Genomic DNA, 19,309 nt, shown 5'->3' with positions numbered 1-19,309 from the left:
CAGCAGTCTTGGGGCCAGGAACCAATTCTCCGAAGCCTGCTTTTCTAATGGGACGCGTAAGAGAGGACACCACTGAGGCGCGGCTTCCTAACGCGCATCCGATCGGGGAAAGCGCACTTCCGCTCCACAGTTGGAGCGGGATGGCAGGCCGGGGTGGGGGAAGGGACAGGTCAGTGGAGAGGAGGGAGGGACCATATCCGGGAGAGAGGCAGCTTCCGACCAGTGGTCGCGCTTCCGGAGAGGCGTTTCCGGTGGCGGCAGCAGCAGCGGCTGTGGTGGTTCCGGGTGTCTTTGTCCCCCCGGTGTCGCGGCCCTGGCCCGCAGGTGGGTTGCGGGGCCTTCCGCCGCCCCTCTGCCTCTTCGCCCCTCCCCTGGCCGAGGGGCTGCGAGGGCCGGGCCTCGAAGATGATCCGGGCGCGGAACGGGCCGAGCCCCCCTTCGGCCTGCAAGTTCCGTCTCCCTGGCAACGGTCTCGGCCCTGGGGGCGGGCGGGAGGAGGAGAAGCCGCGCGCCTTCGTCCTCCCACGGTGGCCTGGCCGCGGCCCGCCCCGGGAGACTCGGCGCCGGCGGCTGATGAGGCGGGAGCCGAGGGCCGGGGAGCGCGGGATCAAGAGGGCGGGCGCGCAGCCGGATTCGCGTTCGGCCGGGCCACGGAGCTGTCTTCCCACCCGCCCGTCCGGGGAACAACGGGCCGGGCTTCCGGGGAGAGGGCCCACACCATCTCCTCTCCGGCAGCAGCCTCCTCCATTTTTCCGGGCCTTGCGTGGAACTCTTTGGCGGATGCATTGAATGAATGAATGTCATCGGGGCTCTTTCCAACCCTCCACTCTCCCCAACCATCTGAGGGTGGCGTGGCATAGTGAGAGGAGCTCTAAGTTGTCGGGAGATCTGGGTGTGAGTCCTAGTTTTGTACCTACCTGGTTATGTGGCCTCGGGCAAGTCTCAGTCCCTCCGAGCTTCAGTTTCCTTTTCGTTGAAAGAACATAACAGTATCACCCATCACTAGATTATTGTGAGGGCTGACTGGAACATTGTACTTTCTCCATTTCCCGCTCCTTTTTATATTCTCGCCATCCGTCTCCTTTCCTTCTCAGTATCCATCTCTCCATTTTCCTTAAGATCCTTAGTTCCTTTTTTGGGGTAGATGGAAAATTTCCCTATGGGCTGTTAATTTATTTCTTTTCTGATTGAAGGTTTTTCCCCAAGACTCTGAAAGAGGACAGCATTCCCAATGTCCCAGTTTAAGCGCCAGCGGATCAACCCACTACCAGGGGGACGCAACTTCTCAGGTGAACACCTTTATCTCTACCTGGCCTAGTACTGGGAAGTGTGTGTTTTGGAGTTAGTCTTTCAAAATGTGGCTTTTGGGGTTTCCCTGGTGGAGTGCAATTTGCTGCTGACTTTTCTTAGGAAAAAGCATGACCACAGTAGTTGTCGGCGAAACCCTGTGTGGGACATGCTTGGATCCACTTTGCTCTTTGGGTTTACCGTTTCCTCTAGCTGGACTAGTGCTTAAGATGGTAGGTGCAGTTTCTGGATTGCTTCTGTGTTCCAATAGGCGCAGCTTCAACATCTCTTTTGGGTCCTCCTCCTGGTTTGCTCACTCCTCCTGTGGCCACAGACCTGTCCCAAAATGCCAGGCACCTTCAGGTAGGTTGGGCATCCTATCTAGTGAGTTTTGGCACTCGGGACTACCTCAGCATGCATGGTTGCCCGATGCTTTCATTCTTACATCACAGTGTTCATCCTTCCTGACACTCCTGTCCTTGGCCAGTCCAGAGGCGACTAGACATCTGTGACTGGGGAGTCCTAGGTTCTGGCTCTAGGGAGATCTCTAGGGTGCTTCTTGGAATTAAAGAACTGGAAATCTTAGAAGAAGCTTATGACCCAAGAATCAGCATGACTCCCCCCAGTAGATTGATTGTGTCCACTGTACATATGCTTCCTTCTATATGTATGCTTCCTTCCATGGGAATCCGTGCAGTACTCTGATTGAGCTGAGGGTGGGGCGGGGTGGATGAAGATGAGATGCTAATGGCAGAGCATGGACAGATGCTCCCTGTTACCTTTAAACTGCACTCTTCTCTTATAGGGTGGAGAGAAGCAGCGGGTCTTCACTGGCATTGTTACCAGTTTGCATGACTACTTTGGGGTGGTGGATGAAGAGGTCTTTTTTCAGCTAAGGTAGGCTTGAGGCCGATCCCCTTCTGGAAATGCTTATTGGACTCAGTTCTGTCACCATGCTGGTGGGTCCCCTATAATGCCATTGCTTTGCTGTTGTTATGCAAGGTGTGAGAAATCTTGATGGCAAGGGCCTCATAGGGACAGTCAGGGTGGCTTGGCCAGGGTTTCTTTCCTGACTGGGTCTCCTGGCTTGTGTGCTGGCAGTGTGGTGAAGGGCCGGCTGCCCCAGCTGGGTGAGAAGGTGCTGGTGAAGGCTGCATACAACCCAGGCCAGGCAGTGCCCTGGAATGCTGTCAAGGTGCAAACGCTCTCCAACCAGGTATTCATCTCTCCTTGGCATGTTTATTGGAAAGGCGTGGGAGGGAACCTTACTTTGGTCAAGGGGTTGGGGCTGCATCTTTCCAAGGTAGTGAGCAGGTCAGCTATGGGATGCCCTGAATTTCCTGGTTACTGTCTTGCAGCCCCTACTGAAGTCCCCAGCACCTCCCCTTCTACATGTGGCAGCCCTGGGCCAGAAGCAAGGGATTCTGGGAGCTCAGCCCCAGCTGATCTTCCAGCCTCACCGGATTCCCCCACTCTTTCCTCAGAAGCGTGAGTACCAGTGGCATGGATATTGGGCGTGTGGCTTTATGGGGTACTTGGGATGAATGGACTTGTAACTGTTAGGTTGCTGCTCTCAGAATAGATGTGGGTATTTCATGCACTGGAAGAAAGGTACAGGAAAGTTGGGCAAATATTTAGGGGGTTTTGAGTCACCAGCCATTTCCTTTCTGCAGCTCTGAGTCTCTTCCAAACATCCCATACGCTTCATCTGAGCCACCTGAACAGATTTCCTGCTCGGGGCCCTCATGGACGATTGGATCCGGGCCGAAGGTAAGAGGATGGTCAAGCAAGAAAGGAAAGGTGTTTTATTTTATTTGCCTCTAAGAGAATGTACCTTTTTTTTTTTTTTTTTTGGCCACCTGTTGACACTAACATTCTCTTTCAACAGCTAGATCCTAGTCCCTTTACCCTGAAATAGGCTGATACATTGAGATGTATATACAAATATCGGAACTTCATAAGCTGGTTCAGCAAGTAGGGATTTGGTGTAATTCATTTTTCATAGTATCATGTTGAATTTTTTAATAATATAATTTTCCTTTTTATTTCTTGAGCATAAGATTGAGACACCAAGAATCAAAACTATCAAGAAAATAGTAATTGTCCAAAAAAAGTAACTCTGCAGTGTATTTTTAAAATTGAAGCATAGTTTACAATATTATACCAGTAGATTGGCTATTTTTATATATTACGAGGTGATCACCGCAATAGGTAGTTACCATCTGTCACCATACAAAGCTATTACTATATCATTGAGTGTATCCTCTGTGCTGTATGTTACATCCCCATGACTTGTTTTGTAACTGGAAGTTTGTACCTCTTAATACCTTCTCACCTATTTTGCCCATTCCCCCCAACCTCCTCCCCTCTAGTGACCACCAGTGTGTTCTCTATACCTGTGAGTCTGTTTCTGGTTTTTTTATGTTTGTGCATTTGTTTTGTCTTTTAGTTTCCTCCAGTGCATAATTTAATTCTTAGTCTAAAATGTGTTTCTTTAAATACACTGTACAGTTCAGTGGTGTGGTAGACTGTGTGTGTTGCACTCTGCCCAGAAATCCAGGTCTGTGCCATGGATATGCAGACACGGCCTTTTGTGGAGCAGGCATGGTGGATTTGGGCCTTTGGGGCATCCCAGGCCATCCTGTATCATCTGTGAGCGTTGGGGGCTGCCAGGAGGAGCGTACTTCCTGTTCTCTCTGGCTCACATGTTCCTTATCCTGCCTTACTCTCTCCCTAAAAGCTTTTGTTTATATCCCTAGGGCTTACGCTCTAGACTAGTTTGCTTTGAAGACTTGTTCTAGTTCTGTCCGTCTTCATTTTAAATTTTATTATGAAAAATTTCAAGTATAAGCATAGTAAGTAAAAAAGGATGATGAACCTTCACATACCCATCACCCAGCTTAAACAAGTATCAGTATCTGCCATTCTTTGTCATCTGCTCCCTGCCTTGTACTTGATTTTTTTTTTTAAGGTAGAATTTATTTAGGTTGATATGCACAAATCTTAGATGGACAGTTTTGACAAATGGAAAATCCTGTGTAACTCTCACCCCTATTAAGATATAGAACATTTCCATCACTCTAGAAGGTGTTCTCATGTTCTGGTTCTCTTCTGAAATAAGAACTGTTCTGAGAAGGAAACAGCCCCCTATCCCAGAGGCCAGTAGATTATTACATGGTAAGGGCTGAGAATGCAGTCCACTGAGAACATGTAAAAGGAGCATGGAGTTCCTCAGAGAAAAAGTTTAGGCAAAGTGATGTAGCTAGGCTCTGTGCTGAAGCTACTGTTTGTTCCCTCGGGATAGGTCACGTGAACACTAAGGAGGCGGGAAAGCTTTGATTGTGTAGGATTGTTTTCCACAGTGTCTCTGCTTGAAACACTTTCATTCTCAAGTTACTGGTATACGTCTTGCATACACCCATCTTCTTGGTCTTCAAAATTTACAAGGACTTTCCACCTCTTACATTCCATGAGTTTATTAAAGGCTTCATTCAAAATCACAGCAGGTGCCCTCGGGGATAATGTAGCCTGGGTGGAAATCAGTGGCTGCTATTGACTTCCTGCTTTAGGTTCACATTCAGCCTTTCTATATAGCCAGTTGCAGTTGATTGTCCTGGACATGCCAAGCCCCGTGCAAGACCTATGTTCTGTTACTTTGGCCATAATGCTTCAGTGTCATGGCTTCTCGAGAAAGGAGACATGACCATTGGGAGGGAGATATTACCATCAGTCAGTAGAGAGAATTTGCAGACTCATTCTGCAAAGGGGGCAGTAGGAATGAGGTCACCCTGAGGGGGAACAACAATTTATAATGGAGTCACCCATGTTAGCGTTTGACTGGAAACCAGGTTTTATTTTGAACTTCAGGTTTTGGGAGGCAGGAAACAGTGTCTCCTTTGGATTGCTAATGCTGGACTACTGCGGTTTTTGGACAGGGCTATCCAGCTGGATATACCATCTCAGTATCCTGCTGAGGTTACGGAGATGGCTTCCACTGGTCATGCCTTATAACCTGTTCCTGGCAATACACGGTAAGGGGAGAAAACTGCTTGCTGAGTTTACAGAATTCAGTGGAACATCCACTTTAACTTGAGGTTGACAGCATTTACTGAAGAGTTCACTTCAGTCATGGGTGAGCTGAAGAGAGTTGTTAAAATGACTTTGCAACAGTTCTTCTGTTAGAGACACAGAAGCACTGACATCCCACAAGGGCAAGATTAGAAGGCAGCTTTTGGAGGGAGATGCTATGAACAAGGAAATTACCCAGGCAGAAATATGAGAAAAGAAGAAAAACTTTGTGTTAAATATAATCAAGTTTGTTACTCAGGGGTGTAATGACTAGGGAAACAACCCAGGCAGGTCTAAAGGGAAAGAGTAGACACCTTCTGGTAAATATAATCAACTTGGCATTACCTCAGCACGAAGAATTGACAATTGATTTTATTTCTCTTGTGAGACATGGGGGTTTTTTCCCCTTATCAGTCTGGCATTTTATGATGGTCTAAAGGTTTTTTCTCTTCTATTATTTTTTTTATTGCCCCCATAACATAGTGATACTATAATAAGTGATTTATTACAAAAATGTATAAAGTAGTGCATGCTATTATATAAAGTTAAAAATACTATAAAAATATATCATTCCCTCTTTTCCTTTAAAGGTAGCCATTTAAAAACTTTTAAATTAAAGTATAGTTGATTTACAATATTGTATTAGTTCCAGGTGTACAACATAGCAGTTGTACTCCATTTAAAGTTATAAAATGTTGGCTATGTTCCCTGTGCTGTGCATTACACCTTTGTATCTTATTTATTTTGTATATAGTAGTTTGTACCTCTTAATCTCTTACCCTTATCTTCCCCCCCATCCCCAAGGTAACCATTCTTAAAGACCTTTAGAAAATAATTTTGAAAAGCAAATTTACTTTCTGCTACTTTTTCCCCCCATGTTCTTTTCTAGTCTTTGTCTATATATATGCATACTTTTTATAATTTAAATCTTTGAGTTCAGATTTTTTTATACGTTCTTATCGAACATCTGTTCCATATTGCACTGTAATCCTCATAATTGTTTTAATGGCTGTATGATTACTGTACTTATTTACTATGAAAATTCAGGATTGCTAGATACACACATGGTTTTCTTTTTTTTTTTATACATTTATTTATTTTATTTTTGGCTGTGTTGGGTCTTTGTTGCTGCGCGCGAGCTTTCTCTAGTTGCGGTGAGCGGGGTCTACTCCTCATTGTGGTGCGTGGACTTCTCATTGTGGTGGCTTCTCGTGTTGCAGAGCACGGGCTCTAGGCACAGGGGCTTCAGTAGTTGTGGCACGCGGGCTCTAGAGCGCAGGCTCAGTAGTTGTGGCAGACGGGCTTAGTTGCTCCGCGGCATGTGGGATCTTCCCGGACCAGGGTTCGAAGCCGTGTCCCCTGCATTGGCAGGCGGGTTCTTAACCACGGCGCCACCAGGGAAGTGCCACATGTGGTTTTCTTACTCGGCTTGAATTTCTTCTACTATATATAACCTTTTTTCTTCTTCTGAATTAACTTCCTTGGGATAAATTTTTAAGAGTGAAATTACTGGATCGAAGGGTTTCAGTATTTTTATGACTCTAATGTGTAGTGTTAAGGGTTTTTACCAGAACTGTCTTTTTTTTTTTTTTTTGCGGTACGCGGGCCTCTCACTGTTGTGGCCTCTCCCGTTGCGGAGCACAGGCTCTGGACGCGCAGACTCAGCGGCCATGGTGCACGGGCCCAGCCGTTGCCCGGCATGTGGGATCTTCCCAGACCGGGGCACTAACCCGTGTCCCCTGCATCGGCAGGCGGACTCTCAGCCACTGGGCCACCAGGGAAGCCCCAGAACTGTCTCTTTTAATGAAACTTGACAGAACCCGTAGCATGGTGCCATATGTATATATATCTTAGTAAAAAAAAAAAATCAGTTAAATTCTTCTTCTCATTTCAAAAAATTATATTAAATATAAGAAAATTATTCATCACCTTTATCTGTCAGAGGTATCCACCATTAATATTTCTTTTTAAAGCTTTTTTGGGCACATTTGAGGCACTATTGTATATATAGTGTTCCATATAATTCTTTTTGTTTAACATGAATGGTTTTCTGTGTTATTAAAAGCATTTAAATATCTTAATGTCTTTTGTAGCACTCTTATATGACTGTTAGCATGGCTTCTTTATTTTTAAAGTTGGGGATTCAGATGGTTTCCAGTTCTTTTTAGGCCAGTATGTACTGAATCTATATGTAACAGTGTGGTCTCTTCCTTCTGGTAATGGATCAACCTCCAGCGATGACTATGACTCCAAGAAACGCAAACAGCGGGCTGGTGGAGAGCCTTGGGGTGCTAAGAAACCAAGGCATGACCTGCCTCCTTACCGAGTCCATCTCACTCCATACACTGTGGACAGGTGAGTGGTGAGGCTGGGGTGGGGGCTGAGACTTGTAGCTGGTAACAGTTTCTTGTGTAAGTGAGATATAGTCTGGGAGTAAGAGTGAGTGAGTGTATGTGTGTGTGCGCGCGCGTGCGTGCGTGCGCTCATGACCTTTTTGTTTCACTTTTGTTTTTTAATGTGACAGATTTTTTACTTCAAAATCTCAAGTTCTGACCAGCATAGCACCACTGACATGGGTGCCCTTGATAGAACTTTATGATTTGATCACCAGAAATTGTTATGCCAGGCTGTAATTAAGGCTTACCAATCAACATCCAGGTGCCCAATACCAGTTGTAAGTCAGGTAGAAACGGGGGGTCATAGGAACCGTGGGACTGGTTTCCCAGGGAAGCTCTAAATTATTTTTTAAGTGCTACAGCATGTATGAGGACACTGGCGCACAAGCTTACTCCGCACACGTAGAAACTCACTGACTGAGAGGTAGATGAGCAATTCCAGATTCCATCTAGCAGGGGAGATGCAGGGCTCCAGCTGCTGTATTAGAGATAAGGCCCCAGAGCCAAGTCCACCTAAGTCCGAGCTGAGGTGAGGGCAGCCTCCTGGCACCACCTCCTCAAGATGGCAGGGAAGGAGGGCTGCCACTGCTCTTCCCCTGTCACCGCTTCCTCTCTCCAGGCCCAGGCAGGGCTTGTTTTTCTCCATGCTGACCCACCTGCCTCCCAAGGTTAATCTGATGAGATACTGGTCCCCACATCATCACCACTGGAGGGGTGAATATAGAGCCTCCTCATGTGGTCAGAACATGACCGCTAACAATTAGCCACACACACACAGCTGTGGTTTTTTCCCTAAAACACAACTGGAAACCTATTGTACATACCGTTCAGTACTTTGCTTTTTCACTTGTCTTGGAATTTATTCTACGTTAAAGTTTATTAGACTGATCTCATTCTTTTTAGCAACTGCACAGCATTCTACTAAATGAATGGACCAGAATTTATTTAACCAGTTCTCCATTTTTAGTCTTTAATTATCCTAAACATTGTTGTAATAATAAACATCCTTCTCTATACATCTGCGTGGACAGGTGCGAGCATTTTATTGCGCTCAATTCCTAGAAATGGAGTAGCTGGCTCACAGGTCTGTCAGCCTTGACAGGTATTGCCAGGCCGCTCACAGAGGCGGTATCGGTTTACGTTCTCACACGAGGTGTGAGGTTCTTGCACCCCCAGCCTTTGCCAACACTGTTATCCAGCTTTGTGATCTTTGTCAGTCTGATAGGTGAAAAGTGATACCCTGATTTGAATTTAATTATGAGTGAGATTGAGCATGTTTTCATGAGCTCCTAAGTCTCATTTCTTTTTCTAAGTTATCTGTTGCTGTCCGTTTTTCCAGTTTTCTCTTAGACTTGTGAACTTTGTTAGTGACTTGTGGGTTCCTTTTATATTAAGACAGTGACCCTTTTCTCTGTCACATATTGCAGATGTCTTTTTTTGTTTTCCTTCCCCAGATTGACTTTATTTTGCCACTAGAGGTTGTGACATTTTAATGGTCAAGTCTGATCCATTTTTATCTTTTCAGAAGTGTCTTACTTAGAAAGCTCTTCTTTTCTCAGATTATAAAATAATCTGCTCCCTTTTTCTTTCAAGTCTTTTATGGTTCCATTTTTAAAAATAATTTAGTCTTGGCTCCATCTGGACTCCCTTGCTTTCTTCCCATAGCTCCACCTGTGACTTCTTAGAACTCCAGCGCCGCTACCGCACCCTGCTGGTTCCCGCAGATTTCCTGGCTGTGCACCTGAGCTGGCTGTCGGCCTTCCCTCTGAGCCAGCCCTTTTCCCTCCATCATCCAAGCCGCATCCAGGCATCTTCTGAGAAGGAGCCAGCTCCAGACGCTGGTGCTGAGCCCACGTCCACAGACAGTGACCCTGCTTACAGTTCCAAGGTGAGTTGGCTGGGGTCCTGCCTCTTTATCCTGTTGTTGGAGGCTGAGAAAGCTCTCGAGTGTCTCCTTTATGCTGTCCCTACCAGGTACTGCTGCTCTCTTCCCCGGGGCTGGAGGAATTGTATCGTTGTTGCATGCTCTTCGTGGATGACATGACTGAGCCAAGGGAGACGCCAGAACATCCTCTGAAGCAAATTAAAGTAAGAGCTGGAGCCCAGGAGGCAAGACTCACTCACTGATGATGTTCAGTTCCTGTCAGCTCCGCTCCTGCTCAGGAACTCATAGAAGCGGGGTTTCGGGGCTGAGATACCAGTCGTTTTACCGGGAGGACGGCATGGCTGAGAGATGTTCTTTCTTATCAGAATTATATGGGGTTCACATTCATGGGTAGAGATACCCCTCCCGCCCCCAGTGTGGCGGACCCTTTGTTCCCCACTGGTGGCAGGTTGCCTCCCTGTGGGAGACCCACATGATTGGTTTTTCGTTTCTTACCCCTGGTCTCTTTTTGCAGTTTTTGCTGGGCCAGAAAGAAGAGGAGGTAGTGTTGGTGGGGGGCGAGTGGTCTCCTTCTCTGGATGGCCTCGACCCCAAGGGCGACCCGCAGGTGCTCGTCCGCACTGCCATCCGCTGCGCGCAAGCCCAGACCGGCATCGACTTGAGTGCCTGCACCAAGTGGTGAGTGGCTGCCCGAGCTGTTGTCTGTGGCTGCCCAGTGAGTGGCGAGACCCGGCAGGGAGCCAGGCTTCTGCTGGGCCTTTCTGACCTGTTAGTTCCCGTCTGTTCCCTAGTCCCTGCTCATCACCCCCTCCCTCCAGCCCTCGCAGTGGTCGTGAGCACGGCGAGGGGTGTGTAAGTGTGTTGAAGGCCAGCTGACCCTCCAAGGCTCGTCAGGTGTGGCCCCACAGCCACATTCCGTGCTCCTTCTTGTTGCCATGGCACCTCGGATAGTAATTGTCTGCTTACTTGTCTCTCCCCACTGACTAACCATTTCTTGAAGACTTGGTCTATATTTTATTTCTGTACTGTCAGAATTTGGCACACAGTATGTGCTCATTAAATGCTGATTGGAAACTGAAGCCCTCACAAATGTCATGGGTCAGTTCTGCATTTTTCCTTCTGCTGTGAGCAGGTGGCGCTTTGCCGAGTTTCAGTACCTGCAGCTGGGACCCCCGAGGCGGCTCCAGACCGTGGTGGTGTACCTGCCGGACATCTGGACCATCATGCCTACTTTGGAAGAGTGGGAGGCCCTGTGCCAGCAGAAAGCTGCAGAGGCAGCTCCCCCGCCCCAGGAGGTGCCAGTGGTAAGGCTGAGCCTTACGAACACGTGGGGAAAGTAGGGGCCCTGGGCCCTAACCCCTGGACCCAGATGGTCATAGCTCTTGACTTTTCGTCACAGGAAACAGAGCCTACAGAACAGGCAGCTGATGCATCAGAGCAGGCAGCAGACACCTCTAAACAGAATGCAGAGAATCCGGAGGTCACTGCACAGCAGGAAATGGACACCGATCTCCCAGAGGCCCCTCCACCCCCTCTAGAACCTGCTGTCATGGCACGCCCCAGCTGTGTAAACCTGTCCATCCATAGTATCGTGGAGGACCGGAGGCCAAAAGAAAGGATCTCTTTTGAGGTAGGTGTAGGAGTCTGGGGCCTGTGGGGCAGGGCGTATAGGATGGTGGGGTTTGGAATACCCCATTTTTTGATGCTCGTGACCCGTTGTTGCCTCTTCCACCAGGTGATGGTGTTGGCTGAGCTGTTTCTGGAGATGCTGCAGAGGGATTTTGGCTATAGGATTTATAAGATGCTGCTGAGCCTTCCTGAAAAGGTCGTGGCCGCACCTGAACCTGAGAAGGAGGAGGCGGCCAAGGAGGAAGAAGCGGTCAAGGAGGAGTCCAAGGAGTCCAAGGATGAGGTACAGAGTGAGGGCACAGCTGCCGAGTCAGATGCCCCGCCGGTGAGTACCTCTGCCCCCGTGCACGGGCACTGGGGCTGCACATGGTAATGCTGAACACAACTGGGGCGCTGCGTGGCACCAGCGCTGCTCAGAGTGCTTTAGGGCTCTCCTCTCATCACCCCTCGCTCACTGCGCACACGCGCTCTGTGACCCTGGTGTGACTCAGGTGCGGGGCGCCTAACTCTCCCACGTGGCCACACAGCCCGGAGGTGGTTGGTGTACCTGGGAGAAGGGAGGCGGGCCTGGAGCAGTGAAGGGAAGCGTGGTTGACACGGCAGCATGGAAGTCTCCATTAATAGGAATGCTTTGATGGGTACAGGTGTTTCGATTACCTGACGGTTAACTAGAACACTGCATTTTCTTAAACATTTCTAAAGCACATGGGTCTTCTTCTTGCCTAAATACTGTCAAGTAAACAAATTTCTTACGGGACTGAGATTGACTCTTGAGGAAAATCCCAGGTATCTGGAACTCGCCCTGGTCTGCTCTGTGACCCCCATGTAACGAAGTGTGTTAAATGAGACGTTGTGTATGTGCCTTCGGCGCGGTGCCTGAACGCGGCTGACGCACAGATGTTAACCGTTGTTATTGTTGGTAGTCACAGGGGCAGTTCCTCTCATCATCTTGGTCTGCTTCTCCTAGAAGGAAGACGGGCTTTTGCCCAAACCCCCATCTTCTGGGGGAGAGGAAGAAGAGAAACCCCGGGGCGAGGTGTCCGAGGACCTCTGCGAGATGGCCCTGGACCCCGAACTGCTGCTGCTGAGGGACGATGGGGAGGAGGAGTTCGGTATGTCTGGCGCCTGCCCGGGTGGCGGCTTCCTGGCTCTGTGGCTCCCGTCCTGGCTGTGTGTGGAGCCAGTCCGGGCCTGTGTGCTCCCAGCTCCAAGTTCATCTCTGGCTTTCTGTAGCAGGAGCCAAGCTGGAGGATTCCGAGGTCCGGTCGGTTGCCTCGAATCAGTCAGAGATGGAGTTCTCATCCCTTCAGGACATGGTGAGACCTCTGTGCCTCTCTGGGTCTCAGTGATAGGAAAGCTTAGCAAGGCCTCTGACTCACTCCTGGGAAAGGGGTGCTTTTCCTAAATGACCTCTGGCATCTTCTGATAGACGAAGGACGAAAGGTGGTTCCTGGCTTATGGGATGGCATGCTCGTAGGATCCAGGCGAGCACTTCGGTATCTCCATCAGGGCGGATCTAAGCGAGCTGTCTGACCTGGGAGCACCCAAGATTCCTCTGTGTGACAGCCCCTGGGGTGAAAATGCCCCAAAGACGCCTTTGGTTACAGGCCAAGGGACTTGCCTGGCCCAGGGTCAGGTCTCTAACTGGAAGGTGTGAGTGTGTCAGCCAAGCTGCTAGATTCTTTTTGTGTTTTTTAAACTTTTCTTTTTATGTTGGAGTATAGCCAGTTAACAATGTTGTGGCAGTTTCAGGTGCACAGCAAAGAGACTCAGCCATACATGTACATGTATCCATTCTCCCCCAAACTCCCCTCCCATCCAGGCTGCCGCATAACACTGAGCAGAGTTCCCTGTGCTATACAGTAGGTCCTTGTTGGTTATCCATTTTAAATATCAAGCGGCTTGATTTTATAAGGGCTTCGTCCTGGGTGATTGAGCATCAAGGGACCTGTTTGTAAATCCTGTTCTTCCTTGTTTCTCTTTTAGCCCAAGGAGCTGGACCCCTCTCCTGTGCTCCCTCTGGACTGTCTTCTTGCTTTTGTCTTCTTTGATGCCAACTGGTGTGGCTACTTGCATCGGCGAGACTTGGAGAGGATCCTGCTTACCCTTGGGCTCCGGCTCAGCGCAGAGCAGGTGCCTTCTCACGCCCCGCCCTAGGCCTCTCTGAGATGCCGCGCCCGACATCCTCGTGTGCATGCGCGGCTCGGGATGCTGTGGTTCTGGGTTCTTGCACGCCATTGTGGGGGGACTTGCACCTTCTCATCCGTGGGCATCTTGGGTGTGTGCTTCCTACAGGCCAAACAGCTGGTCAGCAGGGTGGTGGCCCAGAACATCTGCCAGTATCGGAGCCTTCAGTACAGCCGCCCGGAGGGCCCGGACGGGGGGCTCCCTGAGGAGGTGCTCTTCGGTGCGTACTGTGCTCTGCGGCCTTCTGGGGACAGCGGAGCAGGCTGCTTTCTCCCGGGACCGTCCCTGAGTCTTTTCACGGCCCTTCTAGGAAACCTGGACCTGCTACCTCCTCCTGGGAAGAGTGCCAAGCCGGGCGCTGCCCCTGTGGAGCACAAGGGCCTGGTGTCCCACAACGGCAGCCTCATCAACGTGGGGAACCTGCTGCAGCGTGCGGAGCAGCAGGACAGCGGGCGGCTCTACCTGGAGAACAAGATTCACACACTGGAGCTGAAGCTGGGTGAGTGGCTGGCGGCGCGGGGACCTGTTGCAGCCGGGCGCAGACGCAAGGAGCCGAGCGGGAGGCCCGCCCCTCAGCCTCCAGCCCTCTGGCCCTACACTCCCCTCCTTAGCTTGGCAGTCTTTCCTGTCTTCCCCCGCCAGAGGAGAGCCATAACCGCTTCTCAGCCACTGAAGTGACGAATAAGACGCTGGCCGCAGAGATGCAGGAGCTGAGAACCCGGCTGGCTGAGGCTGAGGAGACGGCCCGGACGGCGGAGCGACAGAAGCACCAGCTTCAGCGGCTGCTACAGGAGTTCCGAAGGCGCCTGACCCCCCTGCAGCTTGAGGTGCAGCGGATGGTTGAAAAGGTGAGCCTCCTGGGAGAGCTGGCCGCCGGGCGGGGAGGCTGGGTCAGGGCAGCCGGCACGGGGCCGGGCCCAGGTTTGCCTTGCTTCCGCCTCCATGCGCTAGTTTCTTATGGAATCGATCAGTCAGCAGCTGGCACCCTGGAGTCTCCCAGGAGGAAGTGCTCAGTAGTCCTCGGATCTCGGCCCTTCCTCTGAGTCCGATTCTCGTGACATCTGTTTCAAACAGGCAGACAGCTGGGTAGAGAAGGAGGAGCCAGCACCTAGCAACTGAGGGCCTGGTGCAGGAGCTGCCATCCTGTGAGGTCAGCGATGGAGCCTGCTGAAGTTAGAGCCCTTCTGGTTCTAGAAAGAAGCTGGAGCAGGACCTGGGAGCCATAGGCAGGGGTGGCTGACCCCTGTGCTCGGCCTCTGTAGAGGAGCTCAGGCCGTCAGGGTGGGGTCTGTCTGTGCCGTGTGGGACGGATGAGTGAGGAAGCCGGTTCCACTTGCAACTAAATCCAACATCTTCTGCACCCCTCGAATGTCATTTTGCCCTCTACCTTGGGATTCCTCCTGGGGCCCTTTCGTCTTGTGCTTTCTCCTGTCCTCTTCCAGTTTAGAATAAGACGGGAGGAAAAGGCTTTTTGAGTCTGTTGTAAGGTCTGATGCCAATAAACTGAAGAAACAGACGCGGAAGCTGGCTGGGGGTAAGAGCCCCTTCCTCCGGATGGCACAAATCCTGCCAGGTTTCAGGAGCAGGTTCTGGGGGGAAGGGTCTCCCGTGGCCATCGCAGGAACAGAGTCAGTCAGTGCTAGCGAGCGTTTAGCGCTGGGCAGTGTTTGGCAGTGAACACTGTTCCAGCCACCCCAGACTTGCCAGAAGAAACCAGCACCTCTTTTCCCTGGCTCCCCATGTTCAGAATGTGGTATTGGCTCTGGCCCAGCCTTTTCCCTGTTCCCCATAAGTCTCGCCTCTTTCCATAATCCGTGGTTTCAGTTTGACTTTGTATATAAAGTGTTCTGTTTTGGTTTTTTTTGGCTTTTTGTTTTTTAAATAAACCAAAGTCAAAACAAACTAAGTGTCCTCCGTAACTCTCCCCTCGCTCCTCTTCTAGGTCTGCCTGTGCTCCGCCCTCCTCCCAACCCTCAGCGCAGCCTCTGCTCGATGCAGGTGTCACCTCCGGAGGGTGGAGGGGTGCAGCTCTGGGCTCTGCTGCCCAGGAGAGGGGCTGCCGCGGGGTCTGGGAAAGACTTGGGGTGGCTCCTCCCCTCCTCTCTTTAGTTACGGCACAACAATACACGGACATTTTATTGAAAACTTTTTACTTGGAAAAATAAAATCCCAAATAATGAGGTGAGACATAAACCCACCGTTGTTGCTCTGAGGCCTGTGACTCGGTCTGTGACATTTTGTGGGGTAGGCTGTTGACACGCGTTGAGTCCCAGCTTCCTAGGGAAGCTGCAAGACTTGGGGCTCTGCCCCGCAGTTGACCCAAAGTCTAGAAGTGGGCAGAGCCGGCCGCTGTCTTGCCGAGAGGCTGGGGTGAGGGGCCTGTTGCGGCTGGGAGACCGTGGCTTTCACATTGCCCAGGGCAGTGTCGAGGCCTCTCCCAGAACAGGCGAGTCTGAGGTGAAAAGGCAGCAAGGGTGGGTGACTCCCCAGGGTGGCCCTTTTGGAGGTAGAAGTGATCCCAACCGTGCAAGCCAGGCTAAGACTTCAAGGGAGCAGACAAGAGCCCAGGCTCTGGCCCTAGGCCAGGATGCACTTTGGACGGTTCTTTAGGGCCTAAGACAGTCTACACTGCTTACCTGTCGGTGGGTTCTTGCTACGAGTGGGGAGGTGAGAGCCTGCTCGGGGCTCCTGGTTCCAGACTCATTCCCAAGGGCTGGGGTGGTGCAGTGGGAGCTGCCGGTATCCCCATCCTTCTCCCAGGCAAGGGCCCTTTGCTCCCTGATGCCCGAGCCTGAGCTCGTGAAGCGTAAGCTAGAGAGGCCGACTGGTGTTTCAGAGACTTCCGAGGGCCGGGCTCAGTCATCGGCCACGATGGAGAGGGCTCTGAGCTCGCTCAGTCTGGCCTCGTTCTCCCGCTCCCGCTGCTCATCAGGACGGCCGGGCTGGGCAAGCTGCTGGGTCAGGTCTCCGAAAATCTTGTGCATTTCCGAGTAGTACACGACCTGGGGTGGGAACGGGAGGAGGTGGGCGGTGGGGGCTCCAGGGTACCAGCCCCCCGGGGCACGGCGGGTGGGTGGGCGGAGGGCCGGAGCCTGTGGGAAGCGGAGCGCAGGTCTCGACTCCACTCTCCCTCCACCACCGCCCCTCCCCTTGAGCTGTGTGGCAACCACAGCCCCGGGTCCTTCAGGAGCATTCACTGCCCACTGCCTGGGTGGCAGAGGGAGCGACGGGTCCTTGGTGAGGCGGGGGTGGGGGTGGGGGGGGTGCTCTGCCTCCGAGCTCTCCAGGCAGCTGAGGGGGAAGGGCTGGGGGGTGTGGGTGGGTCCTCGGCGGGTCCTGGGGGCGCCAGTGAGTCGGGTCCTGGGGGCGCCAGTGCGTCAGGCCCTGTGACCAGGGGCTAACTGCTTTACAGAAGCTAGGAGAAGCTCTCATCCATGGGAGAGGGCACAGCAGCTCCCAAAGCCCTGGGCCAGCCTTAGAAGTAAAGGTGAGAGAGGGGACACGGTTCTAGCCTCCGTCCCTTCCCAGCTCATCCCACCGCCAATCACTGCCTTAGCTGCAGAGCCAGGAAAGCAGGGCCCAGAGGCCAGGCTCACTTCCACGTTTCCCTCTGCACAGGCACCAGAGGTGGGATGGGAGAGGCGCACAGGAACCAGGCGGGGGCAGGCCGAGGAATGGGGGGTACCCATGGGCAGCCCTCAGATGGCTGAGAGCTGAGCAGGCCCAGGGGAGGAGGGCAAGGACCATTTCTGCCTCAGTCTCCACCTCACAACCAAATGAAGTCACGTACTTTCAAGAAAGTGTGCCACACCACTCAAACACCCCTACGTGTTACCATCTCCAGCCCCAAGTTGTCTCTGGGGAGAAGGAACTCTCCTTCTCTAGCAACCTGGAGTGCCATTACTGGCAAGGCCAGGCCATGTCTTCCACACTCGCACAGCTGGGCTGAGGGGATCTAAATCAAGGTCTCCAAACAGGGCTGTCACCTGAGGGGACAGGGCCCGGGCTAGTGCTGGAGGGGGAGCGGGATGCCCCCCGCCCCAGCTCCCTGCCCTGAGCCGCACTGCGCAGGCTGAGTCACTAGGAATGCTCACTTCTCCAGTGACTAATGGCAGCAGCAGCCGCTGGAGGGGGAGGCTGGCGCTGACGAGGCAGTAAACAGCCCTCCGCCACCCTGCTGCCTGGTTACAGGGTATCCCTGGCTCCCAACCTGGGCAGCCTGGAGCTGTCTCCGGTGAGCAACAGGGTGGAGGGGGCAGCGGCACAGGACAGGGAAGTCACAGGTCTCCTGAAACACACCGTCCCCGGCCCAGGCCAAGCTGCTGAAAGGAAGCCCGCAGCTCCAGGGGCTGTGCTCTCGGGGCAAGCGTGGGAACCTTCCACGTCCCTATGCACGTAGCTCTCTGCCTCATTTTCCCTGAGCCCCTAAGGACACGGTCACTAACAAGTCCCGGATCCAACATTAATCCTGCTCAGGGGTCCTGATCCCAAGTGTCCGGATCCCATGATTCCCATGGGGTTTGGTGTTCTCTGAAGACACAGGCTGGGAGGCAGGAACCAGGCTTTTCCTGGGTATCTGTGATTGTGGACTGTGTAAGAACGAGAGTGCCCACTGGAGGGCGCCAGACACTCAGGCCCAGCGCCGAGGCGGGCTGGAGGCAGACGGGGACATGTTGAGCCTTCAGCTTTGTTACCTGGTGGGGAAGGTGGCAGAGTGCTGAGCACCTGCAGTCACCTGGCGGGCGGGAGGCGGGGGGTGTTTCCCACGTGGAGAAGACCTCTTGGTTTTGGCACCTCAACCTTTTCTCTTTCACAGATGGGGAGAACACTCCCTGCCAAGGGCTTGAAGGACGTGGGGAGGGGAAGGAGGGCAGGAGCCACACGTTGTCTTTACACCCCTGAGTAGCAGGAGGCATGGGGTCTCGGGCCCGGTGCTACCATGGTGCACATCCACCCGCGCCCAACCCGAGCGCCTTTCCGCTGGAAGATGCACCACGGCCTGGCGCCCAGGTGGGGGCCCTGCGCATGGCTCTCGCCGGGGTTTAGGGACCCCTCCAAGGGTTGCTAAAAGTCAAGACACCCCCTAGTCTTCCACCAAAAGAGAAGGACTGACTAGGGAGGGGAGGGGGTGCAGGGTCCTCGGAAAAAGGCCTTCACCTGTGGCCCCTGTCCCTGACCTGGGCCCGCCAGGCAAGCGACCTGCCCATCAGGGTGAGGCGCTGGAGGTGCGGCCTGGTTTCCTCTTGCTGCTCATGGAGAGAGAGAACTTCAGCGAAGAACTCTTGGACGACAAGGGACCTCATGTGAAAGTTGGGATTAACCAAAGAGCAACGGAGAGACCGAAACGGGAATTCCAGCCAACAACCGGGGGCGCCCTGCATTCCTCCCTCGGGGGCAGGGCTGGGGGCAGAGAGTGACTGAGCCCCGCTTCCGGTGTGGGGAGCAGGGCGGGGCTGGCATGAGATGGGTCTCCAAAGCCCGCGACTGCCTCCCGAGGGAAGAAGTGTTGGGCCATCATGCGGGGTGGCAGCGGCCTCACCTGTGCTCGGATCAGGGACTCAAAGCTGGGCTGGAAGTAGTCCAGTCGGCTGTTGTAGAACCGCGGCATCTCATCCAGGAGCTGCTTGTTCTTGGCCTCAAAGTCATCCCGCACAGGCCGAAGCTCTTCTCGGGCCTGAGGAGCAAGACTCTGGGTGGCACAGCTCTTGCTGGCTCATCCAGCTTCCTGAGTGGGGCACGGGGGGTGGTGGAGGTGCTGTGTGTGTGTGTATGGTGGTGGTGGGGGGAGTCAGGACATCCGGTGTCTTGGTCCCTGGGTGAAGGAGGAACTTGGCCTCCTGTCCCTGGGTGAAGGAGG

The 19,309-nt window shown here is 52.4% G+C and overlaps 2 protein-coding genes across 10 annotated transcripts in view; one reads left to right on the top strand and one right to left on the bottom strand.

The window, feature by feature from the left end:
* Positions 1 to 157: 157 nt before the first annotated feature.
* On the top strand, positions 158 to 15,645 carry CCAR2 (cell cycle and apoptosis regulator 2). 6 transcript variants are annotated; one of them, XM_033429705.2, is made up of 21 exons: positions 158 to 324; positions 1,194 to 1,289; positions 1,559 to 1,650; positions 2,093 to 2,184; positions 2,389 to 2,503; positions 2,646 to 2,775; positions 2,961 to 3,057; positions 7,591 to 7,710; positions 9,417 to 9,639; positions 9,726 to 9,839; positions 10,151 to 10,314; positions 10,769 to 10,940; positions 11,036 to 11,266; positions 11,372 to 11,590; positions 12,233 to 12,377; positions 12,502 to 12,581; positions 13,252 to 13,398; positions 13,561 to 13,672; positions 13,763 to 13,951; positions 14,095 to 14,300; positions 15,395 to 15,645. In XM_033429705.2, exons 2-21 carry the CDS (start codon positions 1,232 to 1,234, stop codon positions 15,635 to 15,637), a joined length of 2,949 nt encoding a protein of 982 aa, XP_033285596.1. In that variant the 5' UTR covers positions 158 to 324; positions 1,194 to 1,231; the 3' UTR covers positions 15,638 to 15,645. The 6 variants fall into 6 exon arrangements, with proteins under 6 accessions (XP_033285596.1, XP_033285594.1, XP_033285597.1 ...); XM_033429703.2 differs by having other exon boundaries at positions 161 to 324; positions 12,499 to 12,581; XM_033429709.2 differs by lacking the exon at positions 15,395 to 15,645 and adding an exon at positions 14,527 to 15,354 and having other exon boundaries at positions 167 to 324.
* The window catches only part of BIN3 (bridging integrator 3), a 44,004-nt gene continuing 40,280 nt past the window's right edge, over positions 15,586 to 19,309 (bottom strand). The window contains exons 8-10 of one of the 4 annotated variants that reach the window (XR_004483672.2): positions 18,992 to 19,126; positions 16,089 to 16,454; positions 15,586 to 15,904 (exon numbers count right to left, since the gene is read on the bottom strand). Coding sequence is in view for 3 of the 4 variants with exons in the window: in XM_049711698.1 (XP_049567655.1) it covers positions 18,752 to 19,126 (375 nt within the window). In the remaining variant the exon portion in view is untranslated. Of the gene's footprint in view, positions 16,455 to 17,703; positions 19,127 to 19,309 lie in introns of those variants that run through there. The other 3 variants (XM_004270656.4, XM_049711698.1, XM_033429743.2) reach the window with 3 other exon arrangements.

The sequence above is a fragment of the Orcinus orca genome, chromosome 6 (assembly GCF_937001465.1).
Source record: "Orcinus orca chromosome 6, mOrcOrc1.1, whole genome shotgun sequence".
Taxonomy (NCBI): Eukaryota; Metazoa; Chordata; class Mammalia; order Artiodactyla; family Delphinidae; genus Orcinus; species Orcinus orca.
Note: the sequence above shows the minus strand (reverse complement) of the source record. Positions and strands in the feature narration are given on the sequence as shown.